The sequence below is a fragment of the Carassius auratus genome, chromosome 8 (genome assembly GCF_003368295.1).
Source record: "Carassius auratus strain Wakin chromosome 8, ASM336829v1, whole genome shotgun sequence".
In the NCBI taxonomy this organism is placed as follows: Eukaryota; Metazoa; Chordata; class Actinopteri; order Cypriniformes; family Cyprinidae; genus Carassius; species Carassius auratus.
This window is the reverse complement of record NC_039250.1, coordinates 20,551,765-20,570,436: the sequence shown is the minus strand read 5'-3', so window position 1 is coordinate 20,570,436 and position 18,672 is coordinate 20,551,765. Positions and strand designations below refer to the sequence as shown.

Below are 18,672 nucleotides of genomic sequence, written 5' to 3'. Positions count from 1 at the left end.
ACCTGAACCCACAACTGACCCCGAGCCCCAGCAGGACTTTCTTGTTCGCTGTCTTTTTAAATGCACTTCCTGCACCAAGCCCCGCCCACCAGTGTTTTTCCCAAGTAGTTGGATCTGCCTGTCCTGTCTTGTCTGTTTTACGTCAAAGTACCACGAGTGTCAGGGAGTGCCCTGACTCACTCACACACACACACACACACACATTCCTGAACAGTGTGAACCACATGCGTGCACATAAACGCGTATTTGAGAACACACTCACCTCTGCTGTTAGTTTAACCCACAACAGAATGTGATCACACACATATGGACACAGACTGTCAGACAAGTATACAAACACTTCAGTCTCTAGCATCTGCTGAACTTTCTGGAACAATACCAATCATTCCTGTGATGACACTACACATCTAGTCCAATCCTTTATACTAAATGATATAGCTTCCTGTTGGTTTACACCCAAGCTCATTATTTAAAAAGAGTCCTAGCGAGTGTATACTTCATTTGCAGCACTATTTTGATCATATGTAATATAAGCATGTGTGTGTCAGCGTCAGATGAATCAGTCTTATCACAGGATTTATAATGGCATTTCATTTCAGCACTTTTTTATGTGTGGGTGTTGGAAGAATGGCACTGTTTTTAGCAATGTGTGATGAAATATGTTTTTCAGAAATACATTTAGAATTTCAAATTGAGCGAATCTGTTTTTCTTTTCAACAAGGAAATAAAAAAAGTTAATAAACTGCTCCCCGCTCCCCGAAACGTGATTCCAAACTGCTGAGACAGATGAGGAAAAATGAGTGACATTAAAAACAAGTTAACAGTTGAAAGAAGGAAGGACATATTATAATGTTACATATAGGTTATGTCACAGGAAATGGGATGAACAGCCTGGCAGATGTGACATAAATCACCTCTAATTGATACATTCCAGGAGTCTGTGTAAGCACATGAAGAGACAAAGTGACTATGGACCTTCTCAGACCAGTAAAAACCGACACAAACCAGTATGGTAAAAACAGGTTAAAACAACCACAGACGTGTCGCCTCAGACTAGTAGCGTCAGAGAAAGCGTCACTTAGTACAAATGAAACCTGCTCAAAACCAGCACAGTGTCCCGTTTACTGTATACAGATGGAAACATATTTATGACATCGGAGTTGTAAAAACATTTAAGAAATCTCTTGTCACAGAAGAAGTCTGTGTGGGATCGTAAGACTGCAAATGTGCTCAAACTTATTTATTTCAAGGTGTGAAGTTTTGTTATTTTGGTAAGGTAATGCTACAGGAAATGCCTGGGTACCAGCTGTACTTGTGCTGACACACACTCAAGCACGTACACAAGGAAACATTACAGCTCAGGACTCAGGACTGACATGACTAGAGCATCACACAGATACAGATGTGTTTTCAGAAGGCCTGTGGATTTAGAGCGGCATTTTGCACTGTGGACATGCTTGCATGAAGATTGGTTTCATTGAAACATCCCTGTTATATGAATTTTAGATCCCAATCACACGAGTTCAGACAAGTTATATACATAAAAATAAATTAATACAAAAAATTGTTTGCTTACTGGGGAAAAACCCAGCTGAAATTAAGGCCAAGAAGCGAGTTACTGATCCTTAAGCGCCCTCTACTGGTCAAGTGAAACGTCACTTCTAACATATTGGCAGCAAAGGGATTCTATATGGAGTTTTTTTGTAAAATTCTGTGGGGAAAACAAACAAAAGGTATTTTTTGTGTAAAAAACAAAAATAGTTTTGTTACAATTTAAATTTATATAAATAAAGTATATTTTAATTTTTTTTTTAAATATAATTTAATGGTTATGGATTATGCATGTCTTTAAACGCTCTCCTTCATTGTATATAAAATATAAATATATACTGCCGTTATATGTCACAAGGTTTTCTGCAGAGGAAGGCTAACATTGGACAAGTGAAAATAGTTGCTGAGGGATTTAATGTAATTTCGCACCATAACACTAACTGGTTCACCTTTTTGGTCTCGGGACAGTCTGGCCAGAGGTTTGAAAGCCCCCGGCAGTCTGGGCCCCAGTCTATAACCCAAACCTGCATATATTGTATTATAATTTAAATGTGGGATCAAATGTGAGCTTGAACAAAATAGTAATGGGATGATGAAAACTGCACATGAAACAAGCTCAAACTCCACCATACATCAAAGATTTTTGAGTCTGTAATCTATGATTTAGATTACCTTTACAATTATAACACTCAGACAGAGCTTACATTCATATTAAAGTTTTCAATATGAGATTTTATACAAATCTGAAAAACTTCTCTCATCATCACATGATGGAATAACATCAAACAAACTCAAAAAAAAAAAAAAAAAATAGATTTAAGAATTTATGTTTATTACCACTGCTTTGTATTCTGTCCAAAAAAATACAATTTCAAATGTCAATACATCCAACTGGAACAAAGCATATGCTTTTCTTACAAAAAAACAAAAACACAATGAATCAACATTAAAAAGGACTCAACGGGATGCTGGGAGGGGGAAATAAATTCTTAAGCCTCATATACAAAGGCCGAGGAAGTCTGATGTCTACCAGTCCAAAGATAACTGAAAAAAGACAAACAATGACACAGATACATTTCTCTCTATATATGCGTGTGTAAATAAAGCCGGCAAGAAACTTTACATTCTGTGGTCCAGCAAAGGGACCGGATTCAGAGTCACTACGATGAATGGTGGCCCTCTGTTAAACAGAACCAAACCAAACCTCAACAGCTTCAGTGTGTGAAACATTGAACCTCTACAAGCTGGGAAGGAAAAAAAAACTCCTAGCGACCCAAAAATTGCCATTCTGGACTGGTCAAGCAGCAGTCAAAGAGTCACCACACAAAGCCGAGTCACAATTAAAAGCATTTCAGGCCTCAATACACGAGGCTTCATTTGTTTTGAGGTTACTGCATTAGACTTGTTCACACATTGTTCAAAAGTAACAGTTCTGCAGCGTGGTTTGATTCAAAGAAATTTATATGCCCGTCTGCTGTTAAATCTCTCTCGATAATAATTATTATGACAATAATATAGTAAAACAATAAAACACAAAGACAGCGCACTGTCACTGGTCGTTTCTCTCTTTGCATTCATTCAGTGCTGGTGTTTTGTTTTTTATATTTTTTGGTAAAGTCTGACCTCCTGCGCTCAACGCACACCATTAAGGACATGTGACAAGGGCCAGAAGCATGAATGTATCTGTATTGCAACAGAAAAAAAAAAATATATATATATAATTCAAACCCTGTCTCATGAGTCACCGTCCTCTAAAAGGGCAATCACAAGTGAAAAATCATTGTACTTAATACTGCCACCTGCTGCCACATTTTTGTTGTAACAATCAATCAGTCAGGTTAACTTGCTTTACCTTGATTTCCAGAGCTGGCATTAAGTGAAATGCATGAAAATTTGGAAACAAAAATCCATGAGGTCTAGTAAGAATGCTTGGTTGATTTGAAGTGGTTTTAGTATTTCAGTTTAATTAAAAAATGAAATGTGAGTTCTAGATAAACTAAATGGCCGTAGCAGGGCCCATAGAGAACCAACTGAAGTTTGTTCTGAATGTGGCATCCAGCTCCAGCATTTTAAATGGTCTGATCTGACAAAGGGTACGAACGAATGAATGAATGAATGAATGAATGAATGAATGAATGAATGAATGAGAGGCCGGTGCATCAGTCACTTGATCTTTGTTTCCCCTCACAGACAAAGTGCCAGTGTCATCTTTGGGGTATAAACAAAAGCTGAGGCCAGAAAAAAGAATGAAAAGTAAAAGCATTTGGGATGTTTTCTGCTGTGACAGAGCACTTGATGGTATCAGACATCCCGGACTACTCATGATCTCCCTTTTCTCCAAGACACACAAATACAAACAGGTTTTCAATCAGGTACAGCAGATTTGTGTTTTCAGCATGTATAAGAGGAGCTCACCTCCTGTGCAGCTCCGTCTGAGACTTAAAAATCGAACAGAAAAAATGATTGAGATACACAAACACACACACACACACACACACACACACACAAAAAGTTCCCTTACTTACTGCAACAACAACAGAGTCTTTTGGATTTTCTTTTACCTGTGTTTTACCTGTTTAACGTTGGGGTTGCAACACCTGAATTGTGAGGCCCTGAGGTTTTAAACGGACACACATTTATTAGATTGTGTGTAAGAGTGTGTGTTTAGAGAGAGGCGACAGCATTTTGGCAAAAAAAAAGTCGCTGAAACTCTTTCCCAAAGACATTCAGAAAGAGTGAGACGGGCCCAGCTGAGAGACACAGGTCCAGCTGAGAAACTATCAGTGTCTGTGTGTGTCTCTCTTTTTCTTTTCCCGACAATAGCCAGCACATGGAGGGATAGAAAAAGAGAAGGATGGAAAAAAAAGAGGGCATCAGTGGAAATAGGTGCGGTAACAGGCATAAGCACCTACAGCCAGTACCGTGCACATAAACACACTGGTCAGCAGGGGGCTCCACGCTCCATCGGCAGCAACAGGAGTCGCCTCCTCCGTGGGAGTCTTGGGCGGAGACCGTGCAGGTTTGGGAGGGGCTTCTCTTGCGACAATTGGGTCATCGGGTTCTCTTAACAACGCAGACGCTCCGACCTCACCGGCTGCCCGTTTGCGAAGCTCTGACCCGTCTGTGAATGTCTGGGGCGCACTGTAGAAGCACAACAAAATGTTTACATGTGGCTGCTGGATGGGTACTACTAGAAAGAGAGCGATATTGAGAAATTGACCTGTTCGCACAGATTTCTGCGCTGTTTTTTATTATCTCACTGAAGAAGAGGGTGGTGTCAGAGTTCACCAGTTCGCCTTTGCCATTGGGTGGGTCTACTCGAGGCCTTGGTCTGGGAGGAGGAGGAGTTAATTGAGGGGGGAGATCCTCCTCATTTGATAACTCCTTCCATGACTCCTACTCACACATGAACACAAACATGTCACTGATCAATACAGCATACTAAAGGTGGGTGGAATGAACAAAAAAAATTATTATCACAGCAGGAGTTTTTTTTTTATATGACAGTGAGGTATATCATGAGGATATATTTGCTAGAAATTCAATACAAAAATGTTTTATATAATAAATTACAATTTAGAGGTAATAGTATTTTTCCAAAAATAAAATAATCTATGATTGTTTTTAAAACTTAATTATAATGATTCAAAATAAAAATCATATATATATATAAAAAGAATAGCTCAAATTATATAGCAATGACTATTAGTTGATATTTATACTCATGCACTACCCTTCAAATGTTTGGGGTCAAATTTTTATTTCCTGAAAGAAATTTATACTTTTATTTATGCATTTAATTTTAAAGTATTTATAGTGACAAGAAAGATGACTAAATATTTATATTTCTTAATATTACTATTTTACTGTGTATTTGATCAAATAAATGCAGCATTGGTGAGCGTTTTTAAGAAACTTTTCATATTAAGAAAACCTCACCAACCCCAAATGTTTAACACCATCATTATGCTCAGCTTTACATCCTATTATACCTCAGCAAAGCATCCAATAATTGGTTCTTTAACATGTCTTTCCTTACCTGTACAGACGTGTCTCCCATTATGTACTTGGCACCCTCTATGACAGCGAGGTAAGAGAAACGCAGCTGGTCAGCTGTCTGGATCAGACCCATGCGGTATCGCCGCATTTCCAGCAAGACCTCCTGGATGCGCACTGACGTTGGATCCTTCCTCTGAGACATCTGAGAACACACATAGCATTTGTTTAGAGGATGTGTGTGTGTGTGTGAGTGTGTGTTTGTGTGGGTGGGGGGGGTTTGACCAAATCTGCCTGTGCTGGTGAAGTACACATGAGAAATCCTGACATCCAGTGATGCTTTGATTCAGATTAATCTCATAAATTACAACTGTTTTCTATTTTAATATACAATATTGACAATATTTGAATGGGATCAAAACCTTTCATTAAAGTTGTCCTAAAACCATAATGTGTTCTTGTCTTAGGACAACTTTTTTGATCCACTTCAAATGTTGACTACTGTATTTAAAAATGTAGTTTATTCCTTTTTATTAACCTTTATTCCAGTCTTTGGTATCACATGATCTTATAAGAAACCATTCTAAATTTACTTTTTTTTTTCTTTTCATTTAGTCATTTTGCAGACAATTTTATCCAAAGCGACTTACAAACGAGGGATACATAAAGCGATTCTTCATAAAGACGCCAACAGACACAGGAAGTGCTTGTAATACCAAGTTTTAGGCATTGTTCAAATGTGAACAAGCTAGAAAGAGAAGGAATAAATAAAAAGGAAAGACAATTTTTATCAGTCATATTTCTAATATGATGATGTGCTGCTCAATTCATATCCATTATATCATTAATGTTAGAAACACTTCTTAATATCTTTTTTTGTGGAAATCGTGATTTTCAAGATTCTTTGATGAATACGGAGGTCAAAAGAACAGCATTTGTTTGATGCCATTTTTGTAGCATGTCTGTCACATTTGATCAAATTAACACATATTTGATTAATAAAAGTATCTATTTTAAAGAAAACCATCTTACTGACCCCAATCTTTTGAACAATAGACTATATTTTATTTTTGAAATAAAAGAGTGCTGTGGTACCAATAATCATGAAATTGTATGAATATATAAATGTCATGATTCTTGAAATTTAATAATATAACCCAATATATGCTGTTGTACATGCTCCATTATTTAAAAAGATTAAATATTAACCAGCACTCTTGTCCGGCAGATCTGGCATTACATACAAGCGGTCAGTCCTCTCACCAGAAGGAGGCAGGTGTCTACAAGGCAGAACGTCCCAGAGCGGCCAATACCAGCGCTGCAATGGACCACGACAGGACCGTGCTCTAGACTCAGACAGCCTGACTCACGCACTTTCAAAAGGAAGTTGAGAAAAGATGCAGGCGACTCTGGCACGCCAAAATCTGGCCATGTGGTGTAGTGGAAATGAAGAATCTCCCGTGTTTCCTGTGTCTTTAAACAGAAGTGACAAGCATTAATCACCACAAGCACATGCTTGTTAGAAATAAACCTCTGGCATCTGCAATATCCTGAAACTGTTGAGTGAAGTCATCAAACCTGTCCAGAAAGAAGTTCTGAACAACACATTAAGAACATGCATCATATTTTGTTTAAAAAAAAGAAAGATTTTTAGCTAAGTGGAAGAAAGTGACTAAAGGAGGACCATATAAAAGCTCAAAGATGGACTGGAAGAGATGAAAGGAAGTTCAAGTGTCTCACCGACAGATTTTCCAGCTCCAGCTGTCGTACTGTATAGTACGATTTCACATCCTCTGAGATCAGAGTAAGTCTGAAATTTGTGTCTTCAAAAACAGCCTCCCCCTCCTCTCGCTGAGGCCAATACTGAGCACACTTTATCTGTACATACACACACACACTTCTTCATTATATCCACACAAAAAAAAACTCACACACACAACCCATGTTCACACTCCATATGCATGCTAGAAGCATTGCAGACAGGTATTCATATTGAGTCTGTGTATCCATGTGGCAGATACAGGTACTGTGTGTGTTTCTCTCACCGAGCCTTTCTCTATCACACGATTCAGCATCACAACCCCTCGGCAGCGCTGCTCCCACACCATCTCCCAGAAATGACCACAGGTGTTTGGTAACGGACCCTAAAAAGACACACAAGCATTTAAACAAGAACATGCATTATACTGTATTAATAATACATCTTAAACACATGCATAAAATTAATTTGTCCTGCAACAGGGTTTATAAGAGTAATATATATATATATATATATATATATATATATATATATATATACACACACACATATATATATATATTAAATATTGCTACAATTAAAAATAACTGCCTTGTATTTTAATACATTTAAAATGTCTATTTATTTATCCGATGGCAAAGCTGAATTTTCAGCAGCCATTGCTCTAGTCTTAAGTGTCAAGAAACATTTATTATCATAAAAGAATTTTGTGGAACCCATGATACTTTTTTCAGGATTATTTGAATGGAACGTTCAAAAGAACAGCATTTATTTGAAACAGAAAACATTTGTAACATTATAAAAGCCTTTACTGTCGTTTTGATCAATTTAATGCATCCTTGCTAATTTTGATTAAATTCAAATCTCACTAAATCATACACAACATATAAAATCATCTACAGTATATACAAATACATTTTTACATTCTATTAAATTAATTTGGTATTTTTAATTAGACTCAGAGTGGAAACTCCTGCACTCTATGACCTTTATCATTAGTCTGCGTAGTAAATCACACATTAGAGCAGGCGTGATGTACATGATAGTGCGGGTGAGAATGTGTGTGTGTGTGTGTTTTGTGTGTTTGTGGCTATAGCTGACAGTGCTCTGACTGAACAAGGCTGACAGGTTGAGACGAGTCTGCTGCCGTCTAAGAGCATCAGTGCACTAATTCATCTGTACAATAAAGAAACGTCGTGCTGACGCAACTCAAGATTTCACAACATTTCCCAGTGTCCTCTCCAGACAAATGAAAGGAAAATCTCTCTTGCAGATGCCAAGAGTGTCCAAATGGAACGTCAACACAGTATATATCAGTGTGTGACGTCGACTTGGGTGTTGGCGACCTAATAAATGCGTAATACAAATGTCAAAACAAATGTTAAAACCAGGATGGGGAAGAAACAGGAAGTTTCCCCATTACTTGCTTAACCTAACATTGTTTTAGAGTAGCTAACCTTTTTGTCTTATGTATACCCAAAGTCCCACCTGAAACAAACCAGAATTATTAACTAATAACTCATATATTAATGGATCATTTAGCACTAATATAAGTAAGATTACCGTTTTTGCAGTGGTTCACCTTTAAACTGTAAAGCAGTTAAAATCTGTTATTTTATAACTGCATTTAGTTTGATACAAAGTGCTTGGTTTGATATACTTTGTCTGACAGAGCTAATGTGACACAAATAATGAAAAGCATTTAATTTTGTTTTGTTTCAATTTTTATGTGGCCAATCAATTAAAAGCAATAAGCCCTGTGGAGCCGTGGTTTACAGTGAATTAACAGCTAAGGGGCATTGTTAAGCATGAAGCGAAGCCCCTTCACAGAGCTTATTGCTTTTATAAAATCGTTATTCCATATATGTAGTAAGGTTTTACATAATGAAACAGAGGAAATAATAAAATGTAATGATATAAATAAAAAACATATTCTTCCAACAAACAATGGCCATTTCTTAATAAGCGTTCTTGTCTGTACTTGTGTCCTTGTGAAATGTCATCAGTCATCATCCAAGTACTGTTCCAATTTAAAGTTCCCATTTAGCCAAGTAAAGTTTAAATCCCCGGATATGTACTTGCTCTGCCCCTTTTATCGAGGATGCATCCAGAGGTGACGTGCAAAAATGAGACAACCAGGTATCCCAGAATGTAATTTGCACCAACAATCGAGCATTAATGTCGGAGGAGAAAACCCACCTTGTTTTTAAAATTATTGTGCTATGTAAATTTAGTTTTAAGAGTGTTTCTGGAACTAATTTTTTTCAGCTATTAATATGTTTAAATGAAAACGATATGAAGCAGTGGTGTTTGATATCATATTTGGTCGTATTGTAAATGCCTACAGTGAAGATAACCGGAGTAGCCAAGGCGAGCTGACTGATGTTATCAAGTACACTGCTGTTTCACTTGCAGGATTAATGGACTTGCATCCTACCGTCCCCGGGAGTTCACACTCCTGAGTAAAACTTGCAAAGTCCGAAACTACAGAGGACACAAGTCTGAACCTTGCATACTTGGTAGGGCTGGGTATAAATTCAGATGTCCTGATTTGATATAGATTCTCCATCTCTCGATTCAATTCTTTTTTTTTTTTTTCATTATATTCAGTGAATATAGTTTTAATAAATTCGAGTAAACATCAGTTTACAAATCGTGAATTAATTAAAAAAATAATAATAATTAAGAACCATAGGCCTGTATTTTAAACCTTTTTTTGTATAGGGTCCTTTTTTAAACAATGATATGGCCCTATAAAATGTTCTTAATTTCAGATGAAGGCATAAAACATTAATTTAATTTATCAGAATCAAATTATAACTAAACCGTTTTATTTTTTGCCAAACAAAGCACTCCACAACAGAAAACAAACGTTTATTAAATTTATAGATTTATTAATATTTATTCTTAAAACTTAATTTAAAAACTGCTAAATAGTAGCATAAATAGTAGTTTAAATGTTTAAATGTTAAACTTAACTTTTATTTTGACAGGGTGCCGTGAAAAACTTGCAGCTGCTGTGTGTTTGAGATTAGTTTTCTCAAATAAAACAGTAAAATGCTAATGATGTGACTCTCAGAGCAGCTGGAGATGATATTTATTCATATCATCATAGTGAGATGACAGAGGCTGAAAAACAAAAGTCGAACATAAGTAAACAAAACAGTGCCCCCCGCCATTCATTCACTGATAGCGGATATCATGGCGCCTTATGCGTGATAACACATGGTTCCACAGATTTATTGTATTACCGTATTTTTTGGACTATAAGTCGCACTGGACTATAAGTCGCATTTATTTAGAACCAAGAACCAAGAGAAAACATTACCGTCTACAGCCGTGAGAGGGCACTCTATGATTTCAGTGTAGGCTACAGGAGCACTGCGCAGCATAAAGCGCCCTCTCGCACCTGTACACGGTAATGTTTTCTCGATTCATTTCTCTTGGTTCATGTCAAATTAATTTTGATAAATAAGTCACACCTGACTTTAAGTCGCAGGACCAGCCAAACTATGAAAAAAAGTGCGACTTATAGTCCGGAAAATACGGTACTATTGCATGGGTATTGTGAATCACACGTATGGCTTTGTTCATGGTTCTCACCAACAGTATCTCCGCCATGATAAGTGCTGAAGGAATAACAGGCTTTCCGTTGTAACATCGTGCAAGGTAAATAAGGGTGACATCTAGTGGAGAAGAGTAACTATAAGACTCAAGTTAAGGCTGGTTCACACGGCAGGATAATTAGGCCGATTTTAGCGTCGGTTAACCCCTTCCGACAACCTTATGATGCTCCAATTATCGTTAAATAATCTGATCAAATATTCCTGCCGTGTGTGGTGTGTTAAGACTGCTCTCCTCTGCTCGGAAGAATGTCGGGACCGCTCCGATCTCAAATCGGGGATATCCAACATGTTGGATTTATTTGCCCTGATTTCTTCTCGTGTGTGGTGTCCCCCGAGGACAAACAATCACGCAGCCAATGGACTGTGGCATGTAGCCAATCAGAAAGCGAGGTGAAGAGGTGGTGAGGAAGTACCGGGAAACAAAACAGCCGGCGTATATAATATAACAAATATAACAAATACAAATAAGTCAATGGGCATAACTACATCCACAACTGCAGTCCACCAGAGTACATGGAAACGAATATATGAACGTTTATTTCAACGGTTATTAATCTGTGTAGTACGTAACAACATTTCTATGAGATAAAACAACAACTTTCCTCCATATCATGATGTAGCAAGTATAGTCCATGCTCGCGTTGTGTCCACCTCTTTGACCATCGCCTTTTCTTGTTTTTCTTATGTTTTTTTCAGTTAAAAACAAAGCACAAACTATGGCCACTGCATCCTCTTCGTCCGCCATGATTGTTTACTCTGAAGTCACGTTTGATCTCGAGGGATTTTGCGAGATTTCCCGTCTTACCTGGGAATGCTCAGGAGTCAATCGGTTCGTGTGTGACACCACACACTGAACGACCAAAACTGTTAGACGCGTGATTTTTTAAATCGCCGTGTGTGGGGTCTCTCAGGTTTGGAAAATCGGTCGACAATTTTAAAATCGTCCCGTGTGAACCAGCCTTTAATCAGACATTGTTTTAAATGTGTGCTGAAATAAATACCGGAAAAGATCGAATCACTGCTTTCGAGAATCGATATCTAATCGACATTTTAAAAAAAAACGATTGTTCGAAAAATTACAATTTTGCCCAGCCCTAGTACTTGGTTTTTTGAGAAAAGCATTAATTATCACATGCGATTTATCCTGCAACCCTAGTTTCACAAAATATAACAAAACAAATAAAGTGTAACGATATTAATAAAAACATTATTTTTCTGCCAAACAATAGTTCCTCCTCAGAAATGGTTGTGGTTGCAACAAAGTGGTTGCCAAGCAAAACACACAGTTGTAAAACAAAGGTGTATAGCTTCCCAAATGATGCACTATACATTATGTACTCCACCATGTAATGTATGAATTATATAAGGTTATTTTGTCATTTATAAAATGAGTCTGATAGCCCCTACACCTTCATTAGATAATTAAAGCTGCAACAGTTGAGTGCATGAAGTGTCCAACATTCCACACTTCATTTTCTCGGTTAAGCACATTATTTGGGTTTTTAAAGTGCACTTTTTCTTTTAGGAATTTTCTGTGTGGACACCACTCTCACTATTTATACTACAAAACATCATAGAATAGTGCATAAGTATTTGGGCATAAGTATTTGGGACGCATCTTATGTTTGTAGAGTCATTCACAACAGCTTAGAACCCAGCTCAGCCAATCAGAATCAAGGATCGGAATTATCCGTTTTATAATAAAACTTTTGTTGTGAGCCCCGTGAATTTCAGTGATGGCCTCAAGGAAATTAATAAAGAAGTCTCCCATGTTCAGGTTTACCTGGTTTGAAATCTCTGTTCTAAGTCACGTCAGATGAAAATAAATGGCTAGATAGCAAGACAAATATTTGTTGTGAAAATTCAGCATGATATAAACATTTTTATCAGAATAAACAACTGTGAATGCATCTGTTAAGACAGGCACAAACATTTGCATACCATTTATGTGACAGGGTTTTTTTTTTTTTTAACAGAAGAGTTCTTATCTTTTATCTATTGCACTGCAAAGAAAACTAACCATTAAGATTAGCTCTTTTCTAAAAGCGCCACGTACTGTCAGAGATTGATTTAACGTTTTCATGCAGCTTGTCTACCATTTTATATGACAGACAGAACACATGCAAAAATTGCACCAAACATTTTGTTGATGTGAAGAGGCTTAAATATTTCAGGAAAACTTGACAAGAGATTTTTTTTCCCAGGATATATGCTCCAACTACCATGCCAGTGAACTCTTCAGTTCCTTTATTGTGTCCGTATCATCCTCAGATGTGTCAGGTGGTGTGCAGGTGCAGATAAAACATCAGATTCAGAAGATGCATATCTGGGGTTAAAGTGTCAGTGGGTCACCTGAGTTAGTATGTAGTTTCTCTGAGCTTCTTCCACTGAGATCAGGCTTGCATTGATGTAGTCATTACTGCCGATCTGTAGACGAATACGGCTGTGGTCAACTGTGAAAAGAGAGAGCGATTAAGCTGTGAGGCGCATCACCCATGATGCTTTGCAAGTGCAGTGGTGGAACGACTCTTTTTCAGGTCCTGTTCTCAGTTCCCCACAAGAGAAAAAAACATGTCCCTGATGAAAACGCTCAACTGAATCAAATAAAGCACAGTATCATTCATTTAATGTGGTGTTTTGTGAGCTGAGGACCTTTTCAGGTTGTTGTGGAAAAAGAAAAAGACTCAGAGAGAGAGGAAACCACAACAGCTCTTTAAAGTCTTTGTGACGGAAGAGTTAAAAAAGGGAGAGAAAAAAAAGACATGACATCTTCAGTGTGAAATGACTTTAACAGCTCGCTGATAACAGGCCCCTTCCGTTAGGTGTCACTGACTGTGTCGAAGAGGGGAAGCAGCACACTTACATGGACTGACGTCTCTGTAGCGATTACGACTTCTGTTTTCTGGAAGTTTGGCGATCTTGCATGGTAGGTCACTGGACTGCTGCTTAATCTCCTACGGTAAAACATAAGTCTATGAGATGAAAATGCTTCTTACTGTAAGTGAAACAAATGTGTGGTAAATGGTTTGCTGGGGGAAACTATAAGGCACACAGTTATGGGGACCACGAGCATCCAGATAATGATGCCATTAATCCATCACTCATTAAAAACTGCAAGTGAGCCAGATTAGTAGATAAAAGTGTCAAACTAACTAATAGTAGATTCTCTCTCATAAAAGATGAACTCATCCCACTCATCTCTATATTGGTCACTGTTTACAAATGACGAATTCAGGTCATCTCTATGTAAATTGTTATATCATTAATTCTGCGAGTTAGGGAAGAAGCAGCGGAATTTAAAAAAAAAAAATAAACATCACATCAAAAAGACAAAACAAACTTCTTTCGGATCGTTATGAATATTTAGAACATTATTATAAAGTATGGAGAAGAATCAGTCCTTTAACGTTACCTGGTAAACGGCGTTCCAGTTCCCGAGCTCATCGATTTCCCGAAACTCGGTTTCCATGGCCGCGTGTGTTCCGCGTCGCTCGATAGATGACCCCCTGACAATACAATTGGTTTTAAAGTCGATGTCGAATCACATGAAATAAAACTGACTTTTAAAGTCTGTTTTAATTTTATTACAGAATGTCTCTAATGGTACTGTTGTGTCGTTCTTACCGGAAACACGCCGCTCGCTCCTCCCGTAGCACGGCTCTCTGCTGTCTGTAGTGATCACACCCCTCTTTCCTCACATTGACCAATGGAATTCCGTGAGTGGCCATTAACTCCTGGTTGAGGCCAATCAGCGCAACGTAGTGGGGCGTGTCAACCCCTTTGGCCAATCATATCACGGAGCGTAACAGTTCTTATTCTGGGCATTGTAGTTTTTTGTAGTTCGAGGTGTTTACACAATACGCATGTGTGTATTGAGGTTTAGAAACGTGTATGAAGTAAAATGGCTCTTTTTTTACTTTGCAGTTTTAAGAGTGGAAACAAATAATAACGTTATATCTTCGTCAGCAGAATTAAAAAAATTAATTGTGATATTTTGTACATCTACTTGTGAATTTTGGCTAACTTGCACTTTGAAAATATTTATTATTTTTGTGTTTTGAGGGCATAATGCATCTTGTATTTCGATATAAAATAATACAAATGTTATAACACAGTTGTTCTAAAAAACAGGTACCTGGGCTTCATCTAGCGATATGTAGAGGAATCACTAAATTAAATATAAATTCATGTTGAAACAAAATGACCTGGTTTCACAGACAAAAAGAAAAAAACATGACAGACATTACTTATTCTAAACCAGTATTAGGCCATAGTTCAATGAGGATATTTTAGTTTTAGTTTAGTTTAGTTTAGTTTTTTTAAACATGTCTAAGACAAAACATTCCTGGTGTGCATCTTGATACAAAACAACGACACTGACATATTCACATCAGTACAAGTTTCTTTCAGTTAAAATAGCTCAGGCTTACCCTGCTCATTCTGGGACTAGGCTTAAAGCTTGTCTGTGAAACCGGGGGTATACATTTTACTTAAATCTTTGAGTAAAGTTTTTTTTTTCTTTTACATATAAGTACGGCACAGTTTTTATTTAACTTTTAGATAAAATACATTTTAATCGAATCATTATTTATGTTTTTATTTACCTTTTTGTAAGCACAGTGCAGTGTTAATGTTCAAACTGTGTATGTACAATGCTAAAATGGCTGACAACAATAAATACTCTTATTAGGAATAAAACTGTCTCGTTCTACAACTGTGCAGAGCTGTAGCTGAAAAGTCAGGCTAACTACACTACTGTATTTTAATGTTAGTCATTACTAGGAGATCCAAATATTTTCTGAGGTGGTACTTGGTATAAAAAGTTTGAGAACCGTTTGAGAACCACTGCAGTAGGTTTTTTTTTTTTGTCCTGCTTTCTTTCTTTATTTATTTACTCCAGTTGAAGACACTATAACACAGCACAAAACATTCAACATGTGAATTTGTGGGCTGGATAGTATGGATTCGTCCAGGGCCGAGTTTAACGACCGTCCAGCACCTGGCCGCACGTCCGCAGCTCACAGTCACAGCCCAGCGGGGTCAAGTTGGTTTTGTTTTCGATATTCGTGACACATTCAGCGGTAAACGCCAATAACTCCAAAACGAATTGCCCTAAAAAAATCTAAGCAGTGTGAACGCCAAAAGGGCAAAGCTGAACATGTTTCACATCCTTCTTTTTCTATATTTTCCCTCGATATAATAAGCACGGCCCATGCAAGCCGTAGCAATGTGCAAAAGCCGGGAGAGAACGCTCTCAGCAGAGCCTTCAGTTAGGGACCGTGGGGAAAGTGCAAACTTTCTTCGTTTTTTGCTATAGCTCAGTAGGTGTTTTTGTAATAGCTTTTTAGAAAAAGGGCATATAGACATGAAACCAGTGTCAATCAATAGTGGGGGACAGTGGACATTTTTAACAACCTTTCTTTTTACCACTACTGGTAGAAAAGGGAATTGCATGTCCAAAATTAACCTTCTTTTTGTAATAACTTTCTACAGAAGGAAGATAGAGAGATGAAACCAGTGTCAATCAATAGAGGGAGAGAGTGGATATTTTTCACATCCTTTCATTTTACCCCAAGTGGCTGATAAGGGAATTGCATGTCCAAATTTAACCTTCTTTTTGTAATAACTTTCTACAGCAGTGAAACAGGACTTGAAACGAGTGTCAATCAATAGTGGCGGACAGTGGACATTTTTCACATCCTTTCATTTACCCCAAGTGGCGATAAGGGAATTGCATGTCCAAAATAAACCTTCTTTTTGTAATAACTTTCTACAGCAGTGAGACAGATACATGAAACCAGTGTCAATCAGTAGAAGGAGAGAGTGGACATTTTTCACAACCCTGAAATTTTACCCCTACTGGTAAAAAAGGGGGAATTGCATGTCCCAAAATGAACCTTCTTTTGTAATAACTTTCTACAGCAGGGAGACAGAGACATGAAACCACTGTCAATCAATAGAGCGGGACAGTGGACATTTTTCACAACCTTTATTTTTACCCCTACTGGTAAAAAAGGGGAATTACATGTCCAAAATTAACATTCTTTTTGTAATAATTTCTACAGCAGAGAGACAGAGACATGAAACCACTGTCAATCAATAGAGGGGGAGAGTGGACATTTTTCACAACCTTTCGTTTTACCCCAAGTGGCTTATAGGGAACTGCATGTCCAAAATTAACCTTATTTTTGTAATAACTTTCTACAGCAGGGAGACAGAGACATGAAACCACTGGTCCAATCAATAGAGGGGGAGAGTGGACATTTTCACAACCTTTCTTTTACCCCTACTGGTAAAAAGGGAATTGCATGTCTAAAATTAACATTCTTTTTGTAATACTTTCTACAGCAGGGAGACAGAGACATGAAACCAGTGTCAATCAATAGAGGGGGACAGTGGACATTTTTCTCAACTTTCATTTTATCCCAAGTGGCTTATTAAGTAATTGGCATGTCCAAAAATTAACCTTATTTTTGTAATAACTTCTACAGCAGGGAGACATGAGACATGAAACCAGTGGTCAGTCATAGAGGGAGAGAGTGGACATTTTTCCAAACCTTTCATTTTACTCCAGTGACTGATTAGTGGAATTGCATGTCCAAAATTAACTTCTTTTTGTAATAACTTTCTACAGCAGGGAGACAGAGACATGAAACCAGTGTCAATCAATAGAGGGGAGAGTGGACATTTTTCACAACCTTTTTTTTTACCCCTACTGGTAGAAAAGGGAATTGCATGTCCAAAATTAACCTTCTTTTTGTAATAACTTTCTACAGCAGGGAGACAGAGACATGAACCAGTGTCAATCAATAGAGGGAGAGTGGACATTTTTCACAACTTTCATTTTACCCTACTGGTAGAAAGGGAATTGCATGTCCAAAATTAACATTCTTTTTGTAATAACTTTCTACAGCAGGGAGACAGAGACATGAAACCAGTGTCAATCAATAGAGGGGGAGAGTGGACATTTTTCACAACCTTTCTTTTTACCCCTACTGGTAAAAAAAGGGAATTGCATGTCCAAAATAAACTTCTTTTTGTAATAACTTTCTACAGCAGGAGACAGAGACATGAAACCACTGTCAATCAATAGAGGGGGACAGTGGACATTTTTCACAACCTTTTTTATTACCCCTACTGGTAAAAAAGGGAATTGCATGTCCAAATTAACATTCTTTTTGTAATAACTTTCTACAGCAGTAAGACAGGTACATGAAACCAGTGTCAATCATTAGAGGGAGAGAGTGGACATTTTTCACATCCCTGAATTTTACTCCTACTGGTAGAAAAGGGAATTGTATGTCCAAAATGAACCTTCATTTTTGTTAATAACTTTCTACAGCAGGGAGACATAGACACGAAACCAGTGTCAATCAATAGAGGGGGAGAGTGGACATTTTTCACAACCTTTCATTTTACGCCCAAGTGGCTTATTAGGGAATTGCATGTCCAAAATAAACATCTTTTTGTAATAACTTTCTACAGCAGGGGAGACATAGACACGAAACCATGTGTCAATCAATAGAGGGGGAGAGTGGACATTTTTCACAACCTTTCTTTTTACCCCTACTGGTAAAAAAGGGAATTGCATGTCCAAAATAAACTTCTTTTTGTAATAACTTTCTACAGCAGGGAGACAGACATGAAACCACTGTCAATCAATAGGGGGGACAGTGGACATTTTTCACAACCTTTCTTTTACCCCCTACTGGTAAAAAAGGAATTGCATGTCCAAAATAA

General features: G+C 37.6%; 1 protein-coding gene across 2 annotated transcripts; it reads right to left on the bottom strand.

Annotated features, from left to right (window-relative positions):
- Positions 1 to 2,362: 2,362 nt before the first annotated feature.
- Positions 2,363 to 14,645, bottom strand: LOC113107547 (tyrosine-protein phosphatase non-receptor type 1-like). Of its 2 annotated transcripts, none has more exons than XM_026270141.1 (10): positions 14,557 to 14,645; positions 14,345 to 14,438; positions 13,796 to 13,886; positions 13,285 to 13,385; positions 7,593 to 7,691; positions 7,288 to 7,425; positions 6,811 to 7,020; positions 5,591 to 5,752; positions 4,772 to 4,947; positions 2,363 to 4,692 (listed from the first exon to the last, which is right to left on the bottom strand). In XM_026270141.1, the coding sequence occupies exons 2-10, from the start codon at positions 14,399 to 14,401 to the stop codon at positions 4,425 to 4,427; spliced, it is 1,302 nt and encodes a 433-aa protein (XP_026125926.1). In that variant the 5' UTR covers positions 14,402 to 14,438; positions 14,557 to 14,645; the 3' UTR covers positions 2,363 to 4,424. The 2 variants fall into 2 exon arrangements, with proteins under 2 accessions (XP_026125926.1, XP_026125927.1); XM_026270142.1 differs by lacking the exon at positions 14,557 to 14,645 and adding an exon at positions 14,521 to 14,545 and having other exon boundaries at positions 4,425 to 4,692.
- Between the last annotated feature and the right edge of the window lie 4,027 nt (positions 14,646 to 18,672).

What these genes read in the sequence shown, in the direction of transcription:
- LOC113107547 (XM_026270141.1), bottom strand. Translation starts at nt 14,401, where the DNA reads ATGGAAACCGAGTTTCGGGAAATCGATGAGCTCGGGAACTGGAACGCC. An exon ending in GAAACTACATACTAACTCAG is followed by an intron (nt 7,692 to 13,284) that starts GTGACCCACTGA and finishes GTGTCTTTTTAG; the next exon opens with GGTCCGTTACCAAACACCTG. An exon ending in TGGGAGACACGTCTGTACAG is followed by an intron (nt 4,948 to 5,590) that starts GTAAGGAAAGAC and finishes ATGTGTGAGTAG; the next exon opens with GAGTCATGGAAGGAGTTATC.